Source organism: Crocodylus siamensis, chromosome 7 (genome assembly GCF_052110815.1).
Source record: "Crocodylus siamensis isolate JL-2025a chromosome 7, ASM5211081v1, whole genome shotgun sequence".
Classification (NCBI taxonomy): domain Eukaryota; kingdom Metazoa; phylum Chordata; order Crocodylia; family Crocodylidae; genus Crocodylus; species Crocodylus siamensis.
In genome coordinates, this window is record NC_143401.1 from 10,023,166 (window position 1) to 10,047,248 (window position 24,083).

General features: G+C 50.1%; 1 protein-coding gene across 1 annotated transcript in view; it reads left to right on the forward strand.

Moving 5' to 3' along the window:
* Positions 1 to 24,083, forward strand: part of LOC149859472 (discoidin, CUB and LCCL domain-containing protein 1-like) — a 54,278-nt gene that overhangs the window by 22,995 nt on the left and 7,200 nt on the right. Inside the window, exons 3-11 of the mRNA XM_090058182.1 lie at positions 10,739 to 10,876; positions 14,455 to 14,506; positions 15,772 to 15,844; positions 16,426 to 16,559; positions 17,886 to 17,923; positions 18,658 to 18,852; positions 20,782 to 20,903; positions 22,672 to 22,840; positions 23,459 to 23,551. Coding sequence (XP_089914308.1) covers positions 10,739 to 10,876; positions 14,455 to 14,506; positions 15,772 to 15,844; positions 16,426 to 16,559; positions 17,886 to 17,923; positions 18,658 to 18,852; positions 20,782 to 20,903; positions 22,672 to 22,840; positions 23,459 to 23,551 — 1,014 coding nt within the window. The remainder of the gene's footprint in view (positions 1 to 10,738; positions 10,877 to 14,454; positions 14,507 to 15,771; positions 15,845 to 16,425; positions 16,560 to 17,885; positions 17,924 to 18,657; positions 18,853 to 20,781; positions 20,904 to 22,671; positions 22,841 to 23,458; positions 23,552 to 24,083) is intronic.

Here is a 24,083-nt window from a genome sequence, read left to right on the forward strand (position 1 = left end):
CCCCAGCGCTCCCAAAAGGTGTCCAGGCTCAGACTCTGGTAAGCCTAGAGGTGGCAGGAGTTCCAGAGCTGAAGAACAACTGCTGAGAAAAATCTCCTACATGTTTTTGCCAGGCCGATGCAGTGCATTGATTGTACTTGCAGGAGGTTGCTCTCACCTGACCTCAGGGACCATGACAAGGCATAAGACAGAAAGCAGTCCTTTGGGTATGTAGGGCCAAAACTTTAGGTATGTAGTTAAAAACTGGCAGTTTGAAGTTCATCCAGAAAGCTGTTGGGAGCCAGTACAGACTCTAGAGCACTAGCATCACTAGGAGTTGCAGAGAGTTAAACTCCCCCAGGCATCATCCTCCCCTGCCTTTCCGCCTGCCTGCAGAGCTGGAAAAGCCCTTGTCTGGCTCCAGAGGTCGGGTCAGACGAAGAAGTTTGTTTAAAGGGGAGTGTGGCTGATGCTCAGTGCTGCAGTCCAATCCCTCCTGCTGCTATAATCACTGGCACTGTCCTTGGGAAAATGTGGAGCTTCTTTTACAGTATTATTTGGGCAGGATGAGGATGTGGGATCGACGCACTCTGACTCAGACGTGGTTTTTGGCAATGGAGAGGCACCGTTTTTTTGACTAATCAGAACAGTGTCAACATTTTAGGTCAGATCCTGATGCAACACCATTGCAGTGCAGGCAGCTGGTTCAGGGGAAAGGGACATATCTGGGTCACCTGTCAAGCTGATAGCCCTCAGCTGCTAGAAGCAGCCTGTGGGCCATGAGCACTAGGCATAAATTCGAGCAACCCACAGCCTGGTTTAACTTAGGCCAGTGCTCCATATCCCTACAGTTTGGTCCTAGAATCTGGGGGCTGCATAGGTGGGTTTGTCTTCCTCTGCTACCTCTGGTGTTGTGCCAAATCCAGCTTGGTCAGCCTGGACAATCCAGCCCTATGTTTTGAAAGGCAGCATGTGTTTGCAAGTAGAGGATGAAGGGGTGAGGGTCAAGCTGGGGGCAAGTTTGGAGGAAGGGGGTTTGGAGCTTGTAGTGGGTGGCCCAAAACCAAGGTATAAAGCATGTAGCCTGAGCTGGCCATCACACTGGGCTTCATCATTACAGAATATGTCCCTGGGTTCTGGCCCAGCTTTACCACTGATTCATGCTGAAGCTAGGGGCAAGGTGCTTCAGATTCTCCGTGCTCAGTTTGAATGGGAAGATCATATTAACATGGCTCCCAGGGTAGGTGTGGAAAGCACTGGAGGGTTCAGTAGGTGAGTAAAACCCCAAGGAAGCGACATCAGTGATAGAATAACATCTGCAGAGCACCTTGCAATCCTGCCATGAAGTCTGCTATCACCGAAGTGCAAAACCTCTCTTCTTCAGTATGACAGTGAGCCCTGCCTGGGTGCCCCCATTACCCCAGCTCAGTGCCACCCAGGTGGCAATGTGCCATTCTTCAAAAGGATTAAATGTTCTGGGTCTGATTTACTGAACTGTGGTCACAACCCTCCTGGTTGCCCATTGCAGTGGAGCTGAATGTAATGGGAGAGAGAGTGAGACAAGTGCGGGGGTGTTATGTTGATTTTGCTGCCTGGACAGAATAAGAAGGATGGGGTTTTGGGGCAGCTTCGCATTTCTGGCTTGGAACAGCACATACCAAAAATGTCAGTCATGCTAGAACATCTGGTGTGGGGATGTATCATATGCCACCATCTGGTTGTAGCACAGAGCAGGCCAAGCATTGGTGGAGAAGGGCATCTTTTTCAGACAGGATCTTCCCATGTGCACAGACACACAAACACACACACCCACAGAAACATCCAGAGCTCTCCAAACACAGCTGGAGGTTTCTCCATAGCCCCAGGACATAGGGTCCTGATGCTGTACTGTGCAAATTTGGGGTGACTCATCTGGAACATGAGGTCAAGAATGCCTGAGAGGGAGAGGGGGAAGTTACAGGGCTCAGATCTGTCCTACCCACAGGCTTTTAATCACAATTTCTTGCATGTGATCATTTCCGCTCAGAGAACTCAGTCACTGCCAGGCATCACATGGCCTCCAGAAAGTGGGGCCAAATCCATCTGGAGTGCCAGCCTGTTGCATGCAATAGATTTACACCAAGGGTCTCTGACATTTGGGTTGTTTCCCCCGCTTCCTCTGGACTGTCAGAGGCACCAAGCACCTGCAGCTCCCCTTGGTGTTGGATGGGGCTCTGGGCACTCAGTACTTTTGATGGTCAAGGGTATACTGCAGGGCTGTGTAGTGATCGAGACCTAGGAAGGATGATGGGTTGCATCTTACCAAGTGCTGAGCTCCTGCTGGGCATTGCTGAGCTCTGTTGGTTCCAGAGGGAAGAGAAGGCTGATAAAGCCCTCTTCGGCTGCACCATCATCATACTCACACCGGCTCCATGTCCCTCAGAGGAACTTGGAGGATTCATGCCCCGGTAGTATCTAAGCTCCAACTTCTATGTATTAATTGCAGCAGCATCCTCTCCATTGCTTGCCATGGGTCAAGCAGTATCCCTTCCATCTTGTACCCTTGACCAGGCTTGTCCACAGTTGAGCAGACCCATTCAGCCAGGGTTGTCAGTGTCCTCCTCAGGCCAGAGCTTTGTGCTTTTAGATATGGTGGACCCAGGCCTAGGGGGGCCTTTGAAGGTAACATTGGTTACGTCTACACATGAAAATAATGGAACGCAATAAACTCCGGCACATATTGCACTGGAGTTCCTTGCTCCCAGAAGCCACATTTATGTGTGCCCAGAGCTGCAGCACAAGGAGCCAAGCTGGAGCAGCCTCAGCTGACAGAGGATCTGGAGGGTCAGTCTGCCAGCTTGGGGCTGCTGACCTGGCTCAGCACACTGCAGAGAGGGGCTGGCTGGGGCATGAGGGTGCTCCAGCGTGGAACTAGCCAACAGGCAGCCCCCACACTGAAGCATCCTTGTGTCCCAGAGAGCCCTGTCACTGTCAGCATCTACACATGTGCTGCTGCACACTAAAGAACACCACTGCGGACAGTACTAGGTTTACAAGTACTAACCGTCGGCGGAGTTCATTAGTTTCCTGCAGCCTAATACAGCCACACATGTGGATGCTGAACTTCACTGCAGAGCTAGTTAGGCAACTCCACAGTAAATGTCTCCTGTATATATATGCACCCACTGAGACCTGGAATATGACCTGGCATTTTGTGGAAAGCCTCTGTGAAGAACAGAGGTCTGATATGCTCCCAGTAGCCTTGCGTTGCTTAAGAGACGTGCTGTACTAGCTGGAGTTCCCTGAGGGCTCATGGCTTCGTGCCCAGGGGTGACAAAGGTTTGAATAACCAGGACTAAGTCATTGTCTGCCAGGATAGCATGGCCAACCAGCAGTGGCCAAAGCCATTAGTCATGGATGCTGCGAGACAAGAGCTTAACCTCAGTGTGGAATCCAGGGGCACTCCTCAGCCACAGACTGAATTGGGCAATTGTCCTGCCCTTTGCTCTGTTAGTACTCCTTACACCCTCTGCCCTGCTCCAAAGGCATAGAAATAGCTTCCATAACTCCTGCAAGGACTACAAGCCCATTGCCAATGTAATGCCCCTTTGAACCTGGAACCTTCAGCCTCATCATGACCAGGGATCTGGGTTTTCCATTTCCCACGGAAAAATGGAGAAAACCATGGATTTCCCATTTTTATCAGAGAAAACACAGATTTCCCCTTTGCAAAGAGCTCTGCAGGTGGGCTGAGTTTCAGCCTGCAAGAGCTGATCGCAAAAAGGGCAGGAAAGGCCCAACTTTTCCTGGAGGGGCAGGGAGAAGGGAAAGGGCAAGGCCTGAGGCTTTTAGTTGGTCCCAAGTTTTAGATCAGGCTCACTTTCTTTCTGGAGCCTGTGAAGTGGTAAGTGGGGCTTGTAGGGGGTTGGGGGGTTGACTGGCAGGGCTGGGGGGGAAGCTGGTTGGGGGCTGAGGGAGTGGAGAAATTTGCAGCCAGCTGGGAGGTTTGCAGCTGGGTGGGAGCTGGGAGGTTTGCAGCTATCTGGGAGCAGGGGTTTTGCAGCCTTCCCACTCCTGGCCAGAGCACCAGAATGGCTGCACATGGAACCTGAGAGGCGCTATTGGGCAGACTGGGCTCGGCTCCTCCATATACGGCTTCCCTTAAGGGCCGATAACGTGACTCACAGTCCACAGGCAGCCAGCCTGAGGGCCACTCCAATCTTCCCCCCATACCTCCCTGCTCCTTCAGCTCCCGATGGGAGCATGTCCAGTGTCCACACATGTACGCAGGCACACATACACGTACAGCTGCATACACACATGTATACCCATAGATGTGCACATGGGTATGCATACATACATGCACACACACATATGAACACATGAAAGAAGTGCACCAGGAGGGCTGGGGAGACTGTAGGGGGGAGTGAGGGTGGGGAGACTGTAGCGGGGGAGTAAGGGGCACCAGCAGGGCCAGGGAGGCTGTGGGGAGCCTTTAATTTTAATCACAGATTTTGGGTTTTTTATCAGAGAATGTGCAATTTTTTTATCAGAGAAAACCAGGATCCCTGATCCCTGAAAACACAGGCCACTGACCCTTGAATGGAGGATGTGAGTGGTAGCAGTAGAAAGCTCTTATCTGCCTCAGTGCCCCCAGTTAGTGGAGGGAAGATGTACTCTGCACTGAAATAGTAGGTACATTTTGTTTTCTGCAGTAGCATAACTGGGGGCGAGCGAGAGGGGCATCAGCCCCAGGCACCAGTTTAGAGCTCTAAGGAGCCCATGTCATCTCTGCCACCCCACCACCCAGAGCACCACCATTCCCAGTGATACCTCTGGGTCTCTGCCGCTGCAGGTAACTGCACTGCAGTGGGGTTATTTGTAGCTTGACTGCTTCCATCATGGTGTTGAGAGGCTGCACTTGAGCCTCTGGTGTCCCTCACAGCTGGGACTGTGCTGGGAGTCTGGTGAGACAGAGGCAGTGACTCCGCGGAGGCCAGGGCGGGGGTTTATTCTTCAGAAGCTGAGGGGGTGGCACCTGGCTGCAATCAGCAGGAAACCCAAGCTTGTGGGAGAGAGCTGGGAGGGCGTTGAAATCTGCTGGAAATGGTCAGCGGTTGGGAAATAGGTCTGGAGCTGGTGGGAGTGTCCCAGGCTGCGGCAGGAGCCGTTTGTGAGCTGAGCGTTCAGGGAACGCAGTTGGTCGCTCTGGGGTTGGGAGTCCCCACAATGCAATCCAGGAGGAAATCAAGGGGGGTTTTTTCCTGCCTTGATCTTTCTTTTTTTTCTTTAATTAAAAATTCAGATCTTCTTGCCTTGTAAGATTTTAAAGGGCTGAGAGACCTCGCAACAGGATGACATCACGAGAGTCAAGATAGGGAAATTTAAGCCATTTGGTGGGAAAGACCGAGTTTTGAGACCCTGTTTAAAACTCACTGGGTCAAAATTTCACCTGGTGTAAATCAACAAGGCTGTGTTAACTTGGGTGGAGCTACCTTGACCTACACCTTCTGAGGATTCAGTTTTCTGAGACAGGGGCCATTAACTAGCCTTGTTTAACTTTGGTGATTAATGAACATTCAGGAGAAAACAGTGACACCACATCACTGAAGATGTGTGAGTTTACAGTGAGACGATCAGGCAGATTTGCCTGCAAAATCAGACTGAGCACAGGCTTTACAGTGAAATTATGCAGAGACTAGATCTTAGGAGATAGAGACCAGGAGGTTTGTTAACCTCTTTTGGAAAACTGTTAAGTTATGGAAGGGCAGGGGGGAAGGGAAATGTTTTCTGAAAACTGAAACCCAGAGGTCCCGCACTGAATCAGTGGCAAAATTGGACCCAGGAGTCTTGGCACTCTTCCCTTGACACCAGTTGTCCCCTCTGGTCATTCTCAATGACATCTTGGTCCCTGTATAGGAAGCGTCAGTGCTCTGCTTACAGCATTGGAGGAACATGATGTTCCCTGTTAAAGGCTTCTCTGTCCAGCCGTGTATGGCCAGCATTTGGTCAGGCGCCCAAACAGCGCATATCAGAGAATTTCTCCAGCCATGTATTGGAACAACTCTCAAGTATCACTGAAGTGGTATACACACAAGGAGAAGGAGTGAGAGGAGATACAGCTGAGACCCACCAACTATACTACAGAGAAGAAGGCAGCTATTTTGGCCCAACTTCTTATGCTTCCCCTGGACTCCAGTCTTTCAGCAGCAGAGATATGTGACTGTAGTTAAAAATTACCCAGACACAGAAAAGTCATTGCCAGCAACCTAGAGAGTTATGCACACTGAGAATAACAGGAATAACAGCCCTTAGCATTCTTGGTGGTGCTCCAGGCACACTGTAAACACCAGCTACACCTCGCATCCACTCCTGAAGTGGCTCAGGGTAAGTTGCTTTTTTTCACAGGTGGGGAAACAGGCACAGTAAAGCCACTTCTGCACAGTTCCTGTCAGTGGCAATGGGTCTGAATCAGAACAGATTCTGAGCTGGACTTCACAGCTTCTTTCTAATGTTAAGCCTGGGTTGCCCTCTCTGGCCATATATTCGGTGTGAATTCATCCTTCTTGGGCCCGTGCTCCCTCATTTTAAAATCGTAATGTCTCATGTTGGAACCTTCCTCATCTCCAGTCCCTGAGAAGTGCCCATCAGCTTTATTCCCTTTCATCATTTCCCAATCCTCTTAGATGGGCATAGACTCCCTGCTTTCTCCCAGAACCTGCCTGGCCTTTCCTCCAAACTCTGGGCCCAATCTTCAGCTAGTGTAAAGCAGCTCAGCTGAAGTCAGTGGAGTTACACCACTTTGCACCAGCTCAAGTCTGAGCCCAGGTATTTAAACTCTCTGTTCTGTATGCTGAAGCTATTGTTCACAACAGAAGTGAGGATGCTGAATTCAAGTGCAAGGGATGGGGCTTTGCCATTATTCTGGGAGTGTGAGGGAGACTTAAAGCAGCACCTGATGCCCCAGCTGGCATGGGGGTGTTCCAGAATAGGCTAGAGAAAGTATGGGGCATATCATGGTGCATGAGGGACGGATGGGGTCAGAACAGGATGTGCTCCAGCGGTGCTGGCTAGCAAAGCAGTTATCCAGCAATAGAGAAAGAGGGAGACCAGGAGATTTGTTAAGCAGTGTGAATTACAGCAGCTCTTAGGCTGTTCTGATTTGTCCTGGGGTCAGTTTGGCCCCCACAGCTTGCAGAATTGGGGAGAAGTGAGTGGCCCTCCCCCTCAGACCCCAGGAACCAATGCACTTCGCCCAGCCTCAAGATCTGGCCCTAGGACTTTTATCTTGGTAGTGTCACTTTAAAAACTTTGACGCCCAGTCAGCATTTTGGAAACTCCTGAAAGGAAAGGAGCCTGGCAGGCAGCATCAAGTACAGTAATCAAAGGCTCCCGCCCGTGTGTTAGCGTGGGCAGGACTCTGGAGGAAATCCAGTCTCTAAACAAACCAGGGGCTCGACTCCACTCTCCCTGAACAGCAGTGAATCAGGAGGGAAAGAAATGGAATAACACTAGTGTAAAGGCTGGGTGAGATCAGAATCGGGGGTGGGTTCGGCAGAGCTGCTCCTGATTTCTGCTTCTGACCAGGGTAGAGCTGTTGGCAATGGATGGATTGACAGTACTGGGGACCAAAGCCTTCAGTTCACACAGGGGAAGGATAGGCTGAAGTCTATCTGTGGGCTTCAGTCGTTCATCAGGGCACCATGGGTTACTACATTTCTGAAAGGGGCCCAGATCCCATGGTGATGGGTGTGACATATGAACCCAAATGAAGTGAAGCAGAATGTCCCGTTTGGCCTCTGTGCAAAGCCAGTCAGCAGAAGGGGGATGGACTGCGGGGATGCAGATGGGCTGTGGACTGACCTTGCTACGAGCCAGAGGGAAATCATCATCAGGCACTTCTCTGTGTCTGTTTCCTAGTTAAGCTGCAGTTTTAATCAGGGAGGTGGATATTACGAATTCATTGGGATTAAACGGTTCAAAGCTTGGAGGATTTATGGACTTGGTCCTTTGTTTTACGTAAAGAGGAAAGGAGGGGGCCTGGAACTGATGACCCCTTCACCAGCCACCATCTTCCAGCGGTGTCAGATGAATCAGTATTGATCTGTTGATCTGTCTTTGTGAGCTGGACTTTCTTTCCATTGACAGAGTACTTTACACTGGGGCCAGCCCAGGGAAGGGGGCAGGGGGAGGTGCGAGCGCTGATCCAGCAAGTAGGAGCCTGATAAGAGCTGTTAGTTAGGATTGCCTGTCACCCGATCCGCAGACATGATGTAATTAAGAGGCCCTTATTAGAAGCTATTCTGGGAACCCTGTGGGAGTTGAATTGTATTGCCTCTGCCTTGCATACCAGAACAACTGGAGGAGAGCGGATATTTTGCTGGCTCTGGGAGCAAGCAGGCGCCAAGCTGTTTGAAGAGCCCCCCTGGAATCTGCACTTCTCCTGGTCAAATGGGCTGAGGATCTGGCCTGGTCTGAAGCACATTCACACACTGGAGATTGCAGGCATTGTCCACCTGATGGCATTTCCCCTCCTGATACTGAAGGCGGAGGCACCAGCTCTGAGATGTGGATCTTTCAGAAAAATCAATAGCATGTGGGGTAGCTTCTGTTTAGTCCAGGGCCAATGATACAGAGTTGGGCTTTGCATGATTGATCTGGCTCATATTCTGCCAAAGTTAAATATTTCACTAAAACAACAAGGGCAGGGCTCAGCTAGTGTCCTTCGGGCTACTTCTGTGCATCTGACCGACACCAGTAGAGGTTTTGGCCCTGAGTCTCTAGCCCTTTTGATTGTGAAGAGCTTCCAAGTGGGACAAGCTGTCTTAGCCTGAAATAAGAGCTGTGAAGGGCTCCCTCCATTTCTAACAGGCAGTTCCCTCAAAACCTGATCTCCATAAAGGGCCTAATTTTCAAATCAACAGAGCAGAGCCTAAGCTTTAGGACTAAACACACTAAAGACTCCTAGCCTTCCCCTCCTTTCTCACTGTCCTCACTGAGGACAGCCACCGTATAGGTTCAATTATATCTTCCCTCCAGTGCCCAAACATTTTCTTTGGCCCCTGCACGTCAATGCCCAAGCATCTTCTACAACCCCTGCAGGATGCTGGGGACCAGAACCCACCTCCAGATTCATCAACTCCCATCCTAAATTGTTCAGAGCACCTGTGCGCTGTTCAGCAGCTCTCCCAGTCTGCTTCAGAGGAGACTGCAATTCAGTGGTGGACAAAGTGATTCCTGAACACCAGTGCCACCTAAAACCTTCCAAGATCCAACTAGATGAGACGTCTTGGAGCTTATTCATAATCCTGCTGCTTTGGCTCTGGGTTGGTGTGAATGAGTCTTCAATTTAGATGTGCTGCTATATGGGTGTGCTCTTCTGTGGGGCAGGGAGCTGCAGCCCCATGTGTAACCTACAGCATCCCTCTGGTCTATCGGTGATACCGGTGAGATTGGAACCACCAGACTAAAGAAGATACATCTGGTGCATTCTCCTGAACTCATGGCTGACACCAGCTCTTCAGGGGTGTAAGACCCCTTCCAAAGGCTGATGGGGGCTCAGCCTGCCCCCAAGAGCCCTGTTTTCAGTCTGGCTTGGAGCATGAAGGAATGCACCAAATGCTGTGAAAACCCTCTGCAGCAGAGATGAGTGTGCTGGATCTCAGCTCACCCTGCAGACCTCCTTTGCTCATTGAGCCAGCGTGAGGTTCGGGGGAAGGAAACAGATTCATTGCTACAAAAGGAGTCTGCCCAGCTGGGCCATCTCTTCAGGCTGCCTCAGTCGGAGATGATGCTGCAGACGAGTTCTCCGCAGGCAGCCTTTCCTCTCCCACTGCCACCCTCTCTCTCACTCCCCGCCCCTGTGCAAGGAGCAACCGAGCACTTTGAGCCCAGGCAGCTTCCCACTGGGCTGATGCTCTCCTAAGCATCACCTCAGCTAAAATCAACTCTTGTTTGGTCTTTCTGTGAGGGCTTAATCCTGCTCAGCAGGACGTTGGCTCTAGGTTTTGGTGGAAGTGAGGCTGAATTCTAAGTCATGGGTGGATGGGAGCAATTGGGGTGATTTTGATTTCAGGAGCCCGCTGCAAAGTTGCAGCAACACCAGCTCTGGCCTCCACCAGGTGCTTTCCCAAACTCTGAGCTGACATGCCAGAAGACTGGTCATTGCTTGGGAACCCCTCTACAATTCCTCCCTTTGCTACCCTTTTTTTGGCCTCTCCCTTGCCTGTGCCTCTTCCACCCCACACCCTTCTTCTCTCACTCTCTTCCAGTCTTACTACCAGTCTCCTTCACCTCCAGCCTGGACCACATCCCTCCCCTCTTCCCTGCCCTCCTCTGCCTCCCAAACAGCTCTGTCCTGTCCAAAATGTTCTCCTGGCCTGTAGAGCTCTGCACAGCTCCCACCTCTCTGCTTTTATCTTTTCCCAAGCCTTTCTCTAACCCAGGTGCCTTGGCTCCTTTCTCTTGCTCTGTGCAAAATGGTGGCAGATTCTGATCAGTCCTGTTCTACCGAAGCCTCAGGTCGCAAGCTTCAGGTGCATGTGGTGGCTGTGGCTGTGGCTGTGGCTGTGGCTTGCTGAGGCTGGTGATGAGCAGATGGAATAGGTACACAAAGGAGCAGACCATCACAGGAATGGGGCCACAGTTGGCAGCAACTCCAGTTAATCAGGCCCAAACTAATGCAAGCAAAAGCCTTTGCCCCAGAGGATGAGGAATATCCTGTCCTCAGGGTTTCTGTGGATGTCCCTGCAGATATCAGATGTTTCTTCTCCCTCGGCAGGTCCATACTGCAGGAATTCAAGGCCGATGCAAAAGGTTCTGGTGACAAACTCCACCTCGCTGACCATCCTGTTCAACAGTACCACTCACCGCTCAGGGCGCGGCTTCCTGCTTTCCTATGCCACCAGCCAGCACCAAGGTAGGGGAGACCCCGCTATCCTGAGATGGGGGAAGGGGGCTCAACACAAATCCTCCTCACTTACTCCAAATGGCTCCAGAAGGCCATGCCAGGGAAATGCCGCCAGGATGTCTGGAGTCCATGCAGGAGGTTCATAGTCCCCAGCACAGTCTTGTGAGAGCTCCAGAGAAAGCTGGGATGGGCAGCCCAAGAGAACCCATCACGGTGGCTATCTTCTCTAGTCCTCTCTCTAGGGGACAAAGGACTCTGAAGTCCACCAGTGATGCTGCCCCATATCAGGGATTTGTGATACTGATGCTGCCCAGCATCTCTTTGCACTATGAGCATAAACTTCCTCTCAAGTGAGCTAAACGACAAATCAGTACACTGTGTGTGTGGCCCAGACACTTCAGGCCTCCTTACATCAGCTTTGGCCTTCTGCAGAAGGTTTCTTGGCCTGCATTTGAGCCAGACAAGTCTGCTGAAGCTGCGATGAAGCAGCACTGATCACCCTAAGTCTATGCCAATTAACTCCTTAATTAGCCTCATAGTATCACAAGTTATGAACCTGCCATACATGGAACAAATCTGTTTTAGGGATTTCATTTAAAGAGTTTTCAGTCTTATATTGGCAACACTTGATATGTCATTCCACCATCAAAGCCAGGTGTCTTAGTCTTCATCCATGTAGGGGTCACAGGGAGAGCACAATTAAAATCAATAGACCCCTGAAAATAATTAAGATTTGCTTCTCCATGTGCAATAATGTGACAGTTTTAAAGTGCGATACCACAAGATATCCTGTATCTGGGAGGGAACACTGGGAACTTATCGAAGGTGTGGAAAACACCCTTTTCAGTGGTATTCAGCTTCCAGTTCCACACTGCAAAGTCCCAAGATATGAGCTCCTAAGCCTAGTTCAGGACTGGACTAGTCCATCCTGGCCCATGGGCAGATGTAATTTTGCACTGTGGGATGGGAGGGGATGGGTGTGGGGGAGGATGCCATAGTTGTGTAGAGGGGGAAAGATATCTGTAGTTTAAAAAAATTGGAATCTGATAAGTGCTTGGGGGGCTGGAATTTTCCAACACATTGCAGGAGCTGAGTAAGCAACATTTCAGCAAAGCTATGTGCCAAATGCAGTTTATCATGTGGACACCCCTGCATATGGGGATGTGAGCATAGATAAATAAGGTAACATTTGCATTTATCAGTCACTTTTGGCCACCTTATACTGTTCAATGCATGGAAATCCCAACAGTTGCTCTCGCTGTGATGTGGCACATTCAAACAGCTGCCATGGGGGAAAAAATTGCCAACCTTCCATAAAAAATGTCCTCCTCTTTCCAAATATGGATTTTCCCCCACCTAAAAAACTCAGAACTCCTTTCCCAGCATGGCCAAGGATTCAAACAGCCCTTCTGAATGCTCACAGTGATGGTGCCATGGGTGTTCTGCATAGCAGGGGAGTCTCGGCTTCTTGCTCTATATTTAAAGAGAACGATTGTTTTCAGGATGTTGTCCTGTCCTGTTGTGAAAAGCACCTCCCTTGCCATTCAGAAACATACGGACAACTCCTTTCCCACTGGGGACCACATCACGCCTTTATGGGATTGTCAGCCTGACCAGTAGATCCCATGGCAAAGCAACTTTAGGAACATATTGAATGTCTCTGTTGTTGAAATGCATTGAGCAGCTGGAGATGAGGAAGCTGGTGCCATGTGATCAGATAACCACAGGCTAGCAGTGGCCAATTAAACAGCGTGGCTAAGACCTTTGCTGTGGCACAGGTGGCCTGTGCAGAATCCTGCCAGGTGTGGTCGGGAGGTTCGAGGAGCTCTTCTTTGGGATGATATGCATGATCCATGCCTTCATCGCTCAGGAATACTGCAGCTGTCCCACGCCTGGGCTTGTGAATCCTCTATCCCTTACAATGCCATCATGAGCTTTCTGTGGAAGCATGTTTGTACAGAGTACCTGCTTCCCTCTGCACTGCAGCCTTTTTGCTCCATTCTGGCAATATAAAGAGCCTTAAGGTGGGTACAAGTTCCCTTTAAGAGCCACATTAAGCTGCCAGGAGTAGCTGCCTATGTGAAAATTAGGCTCCTGATTTTTCAAGAGAAGGGCTCATACATTGTTTGCTGAGTTTACACCGCAAACATTCATGAGTCACCTTTTTCTTCAGTCCTCTGTGGTTTCTGGAAGAATGGGAGAGTGGGTGGCGGGGGTTACACTGCCGGGAATCCAAAGACACTGGGCTTCAGTGTGCAACTTCCTTTCTAAGAGGAGAATAACAACAACTTGGGTGTCCCAATGTCTTCCCTAGGAAGCAGGCTGCTTCCCATTCTGTAATAGAAGGATCGTGATACTCGCCTGACAGAAGAATATGGGAGGCACTATTAACCTTTTCTTTAAATCCTTGGGTCATCGAATAAAACAACTCTGGAAAGAAAAAGTCACTTTAGCAGAGGTGTCTAACTTGCAGGATGATGGGGTAAATGGATGGTTATTAACGCAGGCATCTGGAAGATACCCACAAGAGCAGGGGCTGGGAGCATGCTGGCCTATCCAGGACAAGTCTGAAAGCTGGGGAAAGGTTGGAGACTGGAGCCCACATGGAAGCTTTAAGGCTTGTCTTTTTCTCCCAGTTCCCACATTTTTTCAAATGAAAATCTCCTGTGTTGTTAGGACATGGTGAACTCATGGAGATAAACTCCCTCCCAACACTAAAAAGGCGAATGTGACTCAGATAGGATGTGAACCTAAGAACCTATCCCACATCAGCTTCAAAAGCCTCTGTCCACGCCTGACCTTGGGCTGCTGGGAAGGGTGGCTTTGTGATTAAGGCAGAAACCTCTGGGTTCAACTCTAGACCTTGCTTGAAGTGACCTTGGTCAGATCACTTAATATCTCTGGACCACTATTCCATAGAGCTATTTCCAGACCTTCCAGGAGCGTTGAGAGGATAAGACCAAACTATGTAAGAGAGGATAAACTATTTGATGGGGGAGGGCCACATCCAGAATCATCTGTGTCATAGCAGTATCTCAAAACCCCAGCCATGCACCTGGCCTCCACTACACTAGATGCTGAACAAACAGATGGTCCCTGCCCCAAGGAGCCTGCAGCCTAAGCAGGTAGATGGCCATCAGACTAAGCTAACCAAAGTTGAGGCCACTCGATTTGAAGTCAGTGAGAAGTTACAGTGGCCCTTGGCAAATGTCTGGTGGTGTTACAATTGCCATGTAATATGGCATTGCTCCCTGGGCATGACGTGAGCTGTCTGGATTGTACACTGCTGTTGGACAGCTCTGAGACGGGGTGGGGGTTATAGTAATAACAAGGGGGGTTTTTTTTACTACCCCCTGTGCTAGGATCTATACCAAATGACCCTGGATGTAAATCAGGAGAGACTTGACGCACTTAATGTGACAGTGTTTATGTGAAGCTGCTCTATGACGATTCAGATTCAGATTCAGGGCCTGTCTTGCCATATTGTCACTGTAGCAAACAGCAGAGGAGCCTGCCAGGGGTCAAGGAGATCCCTGTGGGCTTGGGCTGAGTTCACTGACCCACTAGCTTCTCTCTCTATCTTCTAGAACTGATTTCCTGTTTGGATAAGGGCACCCATTACAGCCAACAACAGATCAGGTGAGTGGGGTTCTAGGGAAAGATGCTTTTTTCTCAAAATGAGCTATTGTGGATCCAATCCAGTGGGAAGGTGACTCTGCTGACCTCAGCACAGTAACACTGGGGAAGAGGAAATCTGGAGAGCCTGGGACAATAGACAGTGCATTTCCTTAGTGCAGACAGGATGGTAGAAGCAGAGTTTCTGGATTCTGAGCCAAATTCTGCCATTGACTAAAGGCTTTTGGGAAGTCACGTCCCCACCCCACAACTGCCCTTTCCTCATTTCACTCCCTTCAACCCAGTCATATAGGGGTTATGCCTCTCCCTCAGGGGAATTGTGAAGCTTAATTAATCACTGTACAACACTATGAGCTCATCCAATGAAAGATGCAATAATTGGGGGTTATTCATGCTTATTAGCCACCCACCAGCTGATTCACTACATGGGTGAATAATTTATCTGACAAATATTTCCTCCTTTCCTAGGTACAGATTTGCCCAACAGCTGGTCAGTGATGTCCCCCATATTTATCATAACTGTAGGGCTGAAAGGAACCTCAGGGGTCATGTAGTCCACCCCCCTGCGTGAATGTAGCATGCACTATTCCTATACTCTCCCAAACAAGCTTCTTCTTGGAAAAATCCAGTGAAGAGGATCTTCCATCTACTATCTGCCAGCAATTCTCTACCTGTTGCTCTGTTGTCGTATCTGATATTTAGACTCCAAGCTCATTTTGATTGGACTCATGGGTCACATGCTCATTTCTGTGCCCGTTTGGGGGTTTCTGGTGGGAATAGTTGCATTATAAATTGACAGTTCTCTTCCTGTGAATGCTCTACAGGATGTGGTTAAAATCCCCAGGGTGAGGCCCTTCCCTGCCAGAGGACTTGACTGGTAGGATGCCTGCACAGTATGAATACAGCAGGGACAGAGAGCGCCAGTGAAAATGCATGTAAAGGTCTGGACTGGTTTTAATGGGAGATCGTTTGTAGGCTCTTCCCATTATCATGGGGGAGGCACTTTTTGACATGTGGAATAAATCTGCTAGATCCTCAATGCACATCATTACAGTTCACCCTTTCTGGTAGCCTCAGAGCCTCATGGGCCATGGAAACTGAATATCTCAGAGGACCTTGCACAGCCGTATCTGTTCTGGCAGCTAGCAGGGTTGTGGGTCACTCATGTCTGATATAGCTACAAGGAAGTAATAAAATGGAAAGTAAGGCCCTGAGTCCCAAGAAGCAAGACCTTGATTCAGGTACTAATGATTTGTTATGTATTTCAGTGTTTACTGCCCCGCAGGCTGCAAGGGAATAGCTGGTGATATCTGGGGCAACACCAACCAAGGCTACCGAGATGTAAGTACCAACCTCAGTGCTGCGGCCATCACTGACTTGAGATGATTTGGTGTGGCGTGGGCGTTGAAGAGCCTTTTTCTGGATGGAGAGGCATCCGTGCCACAGGGGCAGCATGGCTGCACAAACGCACTGCTTACGGGTGTCTCAGCAGAGAGGACAGGGCTCAGTGGGCCCTGGAGGGTGAATTCCAGGTGTTCCTCTAGCCCCAGCAGGTTGGCAGGTTGTGTAGAGAAGCCTCTTGCTCTGTCTGATCAGTGGTTACATGGAGACCTCCCAGGTCCAGGGCTGTCATCCTGCTGTTCTTGAAACCAGACTAAATTTGCCTGAGAAAGGGCCTGATACTGATCTCTCTTCCATGAAGTTACTCCCAGTTCATACTGGCATAAGATCAGAACTGGTCATTAAATAGTAATAGTCACTGAAATAGATAGTGCTGCCCTGGGCTTACACCCATGTGACCAGAGATCTGTCCCCCTCTCTTCTGGGGAATTGTCCCATTCAGGATGGACGGGGCTGAGTTCTTTTACAGGGGATTTTTTTCTCTTTCTCCCTTCTATTCACTGCTTCCCTGTTCCTGCCAGACCTCAGTTCTCTGCAAAGCAGCTGTCCATGCCGGAGTGATCCTGGATGAGCTGGGAGGGCAGGTCACTCTGTCACGGCAGAAAGGGATCACCCTCTATGAATCAGCCTTTGCCAACGGACTCCACTCCAAGAGGTGAGTAGCCAGCATCCTTGATGAGTCAGTGAGCAGCCACAGTTGGACCAGTTTGTCCTCCAGAGATAAATCTACAGCTGGAATAAATTAATCCAATGGAACCAGGCTGATTAATGCTGAGGGATGATCTGGCCCACTGTTCCTGGGGGGCAAAATGCAGATCAAAATGGGAGGAGACCAAATCTTACAGCTTTTATTCAGGCTAAAGGCTCTAGCAGGTTTAGGTAAGCAATGCCTGCAGAACTTGGCCTGTACTTTCTTTGAAGTGTCCAGTGACTGGGGCCCTGGAAGACTCTGGGCCTGTTCTCACCTCAGCTACTAACCTGCAGTGTGACCCTGAGCATGAGCAATGAGCAAGGCAGTGGATATCTCTGTGCTGCTCTTTTCCCATCTTTGAAATGGGCATAGTGATACTCATTTATATTATGGGCCTGGAGGGCATGTGAGGTTTCATCTGCTCCTGAATGAGTGTAAAGCTCTTCAGATGAATATAAAAGCACAGGAGTGCTGCTTTTCATAACCAGTCACTGAAGCCAGTTCGGACTGAAGTGGTCCAGTAGAATCTAGCTGCTGTTTTGCCAAGACAGAGACTTGCTCTGGGATATGTCAGCAGCATCGGGACAGCCTCTTCTCCCCAGCAACCCTACCTGAGCCCAGTCAGGCTGCTGATGTGAACAGGGCCAAGCTGCGTCTCATCAGATGCAGAGCACAGAACTGAGCCTAGTGGAGCAAGCACTTTTCTGCACTAGTTCAGTGGGGTCCAGTCTTGTTTGTATGAGCCAGGGTTCATCACTGGCCAAGGGCCAGGAAAGCTGGGGCCGGGGCCGGGGCCGGGGCCGGGGCCGGGCCCGGGGCTGGAGTGCGGGAGGGGGCACGTGCAAAGCGTGGATGCAGTTCCATGGAAGTGGGGAGCTGTGCTTCTTCATGCCGAGTGTGGCTGGCCACCCGTAGCTTAAGTTTCTTAGGTCAGATTGACTTGCCGTGGTGTTACGGGAAGGAAAACTTGTTGCTTTGGGTCTCTCCCTCTGGCACGTAGCCTGACTCTCGTCTTGCTCCTACTGGTATAAATCAGGAGGAAAGCCGCTGACATTGATGGCATCAATGTGTGAGAAGACCTTAGCCCCTCTGTCCCTTTCTGCCCTTAGTTGTCCTGAGACAAATCTGGAAGAGCTTCAGGGACTGTAGGGGCTAATGTTATACCAAACCCCGGGCAGGAGGGGAGGGTGGCTCCGCTCCTGTCAGCAGTGGGATGGCTGATCGACTCCACTGTGAGACCAGCGCCTTTCCCCACTGTTTTATAACTTCCATCTATTTTTCTTCAAATAGGGGATCCCTGTCTGAAAAGCGCCTTGTTTTTCACAAAGGTACGTCAGTCTCCCTTTGTCCTCAGATAAGCCCAACTCCCCTGCCCCATCTGCTTTGTGAGGAACAAGAGCAGATCTCCTGGCCTGAGTGTAAATCAGGTCTTAGCTACTGATGTGAATCAGCATTTCACTGTTGTAGGTTTTGGATCCATGCCAATTTACACCTGCTGAGCACTTGGCCCAGGGGTTCAAAGTGATGTAAGCAGTAATCAGGCCAGAACGTATGTGGGGAGGTTGCGCATTTTGCAGCCTCAGTATCCTTTCCTCACAGTGACCTTTGCCTGCTGAAGCCTGGTGAACAGCTTGACCATCTCATTTGGAGTAGAGGAATCTCCCTGTGCATTTGGGTTGGAAGAACTGTGTCTCTGGGCCCACAGCCTGGGAACAGAGCCCTTCCCTTCCCATAACAGTGCTGGAGCTAGCTGTCAGCGAGGAGGAGGGAAGCAGGGTGGGAGAGGAGTTAGCAAGAGGTAGTAGGCAGCTTCCCCAGCAGTGAATGCTGAGTCAAACAGATCGGCCAGCCTTTTGCTGAGGCTTCCCCCAACCTGGTGCCCTGTCAAAGACAGACATTTCTCATTAAGCCTCGCCACACTCCCTTCCAGCACGTGATGCTGAGCCACTACCCCCTGCTCCCCACGGCTGCCCCGGGGACCACCCAGGACAAGGAGGAAAGGCAGCCTGTGTTGGCACTGGCCTCCTGGGGAGACTTTCATGTTCTCCCTTTCCAATTCCAGCTTGTGATGATCCCCTGGAACCAGCTGGCTTCAACGCCTCCTCTTCCTGGCATGAGGTGACTGCCATGGGGCAGTATAAACTCTGGACGGCCGAGCGGGCGGCTCTGAGCACCAGTGGGTACTCCTGGGCTGCTGATCCCAGCGCAGACACACAGTGGCTCGAGATAGACCTGGGGGGAAGGAAGAACATCACAGGTCAGTAAGTATCAGAATCTTTCTCTTCCTCCAGGGCTGAAGCAGAGGGTACAGGGCCAACTTCTCAGCAGGGGTAAAAATGATTACCTTACCCCCATTGTCCACATTGTGGAGGAGGCAGATCTTCAGTTGGGGGACTTCTCTGTAACTCTCAGTGAAGGTCATTCCAGATTTACTCTAGTACAACTGAAGACAGAATCTAGCCACTGTAGGCCTTATTCTGACCCCATTTATGCCAGGATACATTAGGAGGAGCTCTGCTGAAATGGGTGCATCTCAACAGCCACAGGCCTTCCCTAGTACACACAGAGTGGGATGTTCCTTCTGCTTCCAATAGTCCCAACAGATCCCAACCTCCTTAATGGAGATATCCCTGGTGGTGGATTTGGGGAGCCCTCTACCCCGGTGGCTGGGCAGTCCCCAGTTTCCAGAGTACAGGCATTTTTCAGAGAAGGATTCTCTGCTTAAATGAAATGAGATGCAGAGCAGCATAGGAAAAGGCGGGGCGGCAGCAGAGCCAATTCTGATCTCTGACCAATGTAAATCATTACTTACTATCTGTATTGCTGTCATGCCTGGGAGCACCATGATGGACAGGACTCCACTGTGCTAGGTGCTGTACAGAAGCAGAGCAAGAAGGGAGCTTGCACAAAATTGGCTCTAACTCCTTTGAAGCCAGTGGAGTCATGCTGGAACAGAAACTACCCTGGAGTCAATGGAACTAATCCAGATTTCTACCAATATAACTAAGAGCACGATCCGCCCCAGGTTGACTTTTCTGTCTCCGATCCTTCCCCTCCTGCCCTGCCTGTGACGCTAGCCAGTTTGCATGCAAGGTGTCAGGGCCCACAGAATTCATTTCTCCAGCTCTCCCTTTCACTCCATCCTTTTCTTCCCTCTCTATCTCTCTCTTTGTTTTTTGATCTTTCTCTTCTCTCTCATTCTTTTCTCTCTTGCTTTTTTCTATCCCTGGCTCTGTTCTCTCCCCCCGTGCCCCTCTCCCCCTGCTATCTCAGGGTAGGACCATCTCCCAGCTGAACAAGTTAATATTATGCTCTTGCATCAGCTGCCAGCAAACGGCTTTTGTTTTGAGAGCCTTGACAAAAATTGGGGCTTTTGTCTGGCGGGCCCAGAATGTGCTTGTTAATTGGAAAGAGGAAAATGGAGGCATTGTAAGGCGGTCGGCTGGAGGCTGAGTGGAATGCAGGCAGGGAGCAGGGTTTGGGGCTTATCTGATCATCATCCTGGGCAGAGAGAAGGGACTTGGCTTCTAGAGGGGTTAAATATTTCAACCTGTTGGTCTCAAAACTTTTCCAGGGCCTGTGTCTCCACAGCTTGTAGCATGAGGTGGCAAAAGACACGACGTCAGGCTTTTCTTAAATTCCTAGCAGAAGATGTCTGGAAGGAGAGAGGAACTTAGTAATGACTTTGCCCTGCATGACGGGATCTCTCTTCAAGGGATTGCAAAGCATCAGCCCCACCCTTGAGGCAGTGCCGCTGTGCCCATTGTACAGATGGGGAAACTGAGGCACAGACATGGGGGGTGATTTGTCCAAAATCATATGTGATTGACTGGCTGAAATTCCCATCTCCCAGTCACCTATTCATGCTTCTTCCCAGAAAAGAACCCAGGAGTCCTGGCTCTTGTACCAACCACTACCTTATCACTCACCGTTGCTCCAGTGCTAAGGATGAGGGGTATTTCTCTGTTAAAAGGGGATATTGCTCTGTTCTTAACCTGACCCCACCTCCTGTTTAGTTCCTTTGCCTTCAGTGCAGTCCGATCAGACCAGACATGAGGCCCATATCTCTGTTCCCCAAAGCTGAACCCAGAAGCCATTTCAGCCCTGTGAATGTCAGTAGTCTCCTTCATATCCCTAGAGACTATCCACAGTTGCCATGCCCTGTTCTGACTGTGCCTGTTTACAGGAATTATAACCAAGGGATCCACTGATACGTATGACTACTATGTGAAATCCTACCGGGTTTTCTCCAGCAGAGATGGAAAGAACTGGAAAGCCTACAGATCGACCAGTGGGCAGGAGGACAAGGTGAGATTGTCTGCACTGATGGCAGTGGCTGGACAGTGGAGAGGGAGCAGAGAGCATGATAGGAATTAAAGAAACTGCCCCCTGGCTGATACAGAACCTGTACCTGAGGCTGGGCTATTTCCCCACAGAATCTTGATTTCAGTGTATGTGCTTAGGGACGGATTCTGGCTGGCCTTATTTACTTTGCTGTAAGCTTGAAATGATACCAGTGGAAACAGAGAGTTATTCCAGATTTACACTGAGATGACCTAAATCAGCATCTGGCTCTTAGAGATACCTTCCCTTGCTGGAGCTCTCATATGATGAGCAAACATAAATTAAGCATCCCTTCACTCAGGGTAGTATCATAACAGGTTGTAGTCACATAGGGGATTTACACACGTGCCTGATGTCTGCTGGAGCATGCTAATTAGCACGCTCCAGAAGCCTCGGCGTCACATGTATTCAGCATCCCCATGCTTCAAAATGGCAGTGGGAGTGCTTTAACTAAAGGTCATCAAACAAGCTTTAGTTAAAGTATCCCTGCTACCATTTTGAAGCGCAGGATGCTGAATACACAAGACGCTGTAGGTGCTTTAATTAAAGTGGTACCCAAGAGCTGCTCTAATTAAAACATTCCCCCCCAATCCTAGAGCACATGTAAAAATGCTCATAGGGACTTTCTGGTTGTCAAAATGCTGCATATCACAGCCCCCTGGCATTTCAAAGTGACCGAAAGAACAGCACCAGAGCTTCCTGCTCCAGAAATCACAGGCCAGTACCTGCAGAGCTTAAGGCGAATTCCCTTTGCTTGTTAGAAGTACAGGAACTGTGCCACTTAGCCCTGGTTCCATCCATCGGAAGGCAATAGTGGAGACAGACACTGGTGAAATCCTCACAGTATTATCCCTGTTTTACAGATGGGGAAGCTGAGGTACAAGAAGTCTAAGTGATTTGCCTGGGGCCGCTCAATAGGTTGTCATTAGAGCTGAGAACAGAACCCATGAATCCTGGTTCTGCAAGCCCCTGTGCTCCAGCCATCTAACACGATGTCTCCCCGTTCAGTTAGTCCCATTGCAGCCCATCAACTTAACACTGAAAAGGCAACAAAAACAGGACTTGAAAAAAGATACAAAGCGCTGTGTGTGTTTTCAAGAAAATCTGTCTGTCTGAGCACACAAAAGGTCTGATCGTAGCAAAGTTCTCTCCACTCCCTCTTAAGAGAAGAAAACCCCTGGGGCTCTTCCCATTCTGTGTGTGTATGTAAGAGTAAGAAATACACCTTGGAGAGTAAGGATCTGGGACCTTTTCCTTCCAGCCACTTCTCTTCCTACCCCTTGTGTATCCCCAAGTATACTTAAATAACAGTTACTGGCAGTGAAAGAGAGAAAGGGGGCTTTTCCAGCTGAGATCTGAAGGAAGGCAGAGAGCTGTTGCCCTGGGAGGTTTTTCTAGATGGTGGGAGCTGCAGAGGAGAAGATGTTTGCACCAGTGGTGAGAGATGATGTAAAGGGCCAAAGGAGCTTAGCTGTGGGGGAGAGTGGAGATGAGATCTCTCCTGAGTGGAGATGAGACCAGCTTGTGGGCTGAACTCTGCTCTCATTGCACCGGTGTGAATTTTCTGGAGCTCTACAGACACCAATCAAAAGTGACCCTAATGTGACTGGTCAGACTGACCCATGCCCAGTCTCTCCCATGCCAAGGGAGAGTGGGTGTTTTAGGATGTCTGTGCTAGATGCTTCCTGGGGCTTTGTCCTGCTGATCCCTTTGTTGTCCTGTCTCACCCCAGGTCTTTGAGGGAAATGCCAACAGCCACCAAGAAGTCTCCAACACGTTCATCCCCCCGATCCTGGCTCGCTACCTACGCATCATGCCCGAGAGCTGGAATCAGAGGATAGCCTTGAAGGTGGCACTGCTGGGATGTCAGATGGCACGAATACGGGCCCTTCGGCCCTATGGTGAGTCTGGAGTCCAGCTGGGAGCTGCACAGCCTGACTGAAGAGTCCATGTCCCCAGCCAGCTCCCTAGAGTCTCTCTGCACAAGTTGGGTTGGCACCCAGAGATGGCTGCATTACACCTGGGAGATACAATTGAAGTCCAAAGCTCTCCCAAGCCTAGCAGCCCGTTGGGCCACCTTGTTTAAGGTGCACCCATTTGCACAGCCAACAGGGAAGGTTGGAGCCACTATCATTCAATGGCCAGCTGCTATTCACTCCCTAGCCTGAACAAGCAGCAACCTTTTGACAGCTAGGATCACCTGGGGACAGCTTTTAGCCCAAGTCTATGGCAAGGCCTGACTCTTTTTCTGGACCTGTAACCTGTTCCCACAAAGCCAAGTGCTGGGACCATCAGCAAGGGGTCAGGCTTGGAAAGACCAGGCTCCCCTTGGGAAATCTCCCCATGAGAGACCATCAGCCACATTTAAATCAGACTGGAGAGTGAGGGCACAACACCCCCACCAGCTCCCACACAGGGCTGTGTGCGCACCAGCTCTCTGGTGTGCTAAGGGGCAGGATAGAGCAGGCTGATGCAGGTCGCAGACCTAAGGTAAGGAGCTGACTATTCATTCTTTGCAGTGCACAATGCCCCGAAAGAGGTGCCTGTCCTAACCAGTGTCCCTGTGAATTACACCCCGATCCCTGGAGTTGCCATGAACCCGGAGAAGGCAGGTACGTGTAGCACAGAGCATTTACAGGGAGAGGAGCAGAGTGATCTAGTGGTCTGAGCTGGGGTGTTGGGAGAGACGCCATTAGTCATCTCAGCTCTGCTACTCTCTCAGTGTGACCTGGAGGAGATATTTAGTGTGACTCATACACCAACATTCACATGCCAGATCCTGTCCTGGTAAGCCCAGGTGGCTAGGACTCTGTCATTGGCTAGTGGTGTGCAGACTCGCATAGCCATTGCACATGCACAGATGATTTCATGCACTTGCACACTTATTTTTTTTCATTAAAGCAGACTTTCAACTTCTGTGCTCAGTTTCCCCCATCAACAATGTGGGAATAATAAGAGGGAAAGGAAGAGGTTTTCAAGGGGCAGCAGGGCTTCCAGCTCCCACTGGAACTTTGGCAACCAAATCCCACCTGGGCCTTTGAAAATCCCTCCCTAATAAACTAGAGCTCAGGCAGCACATTGAAGATCCAGGGCACTCCTTGACTTCCCTAAAATCATCCCTGATCTACCAGTGTCACTGAGAGC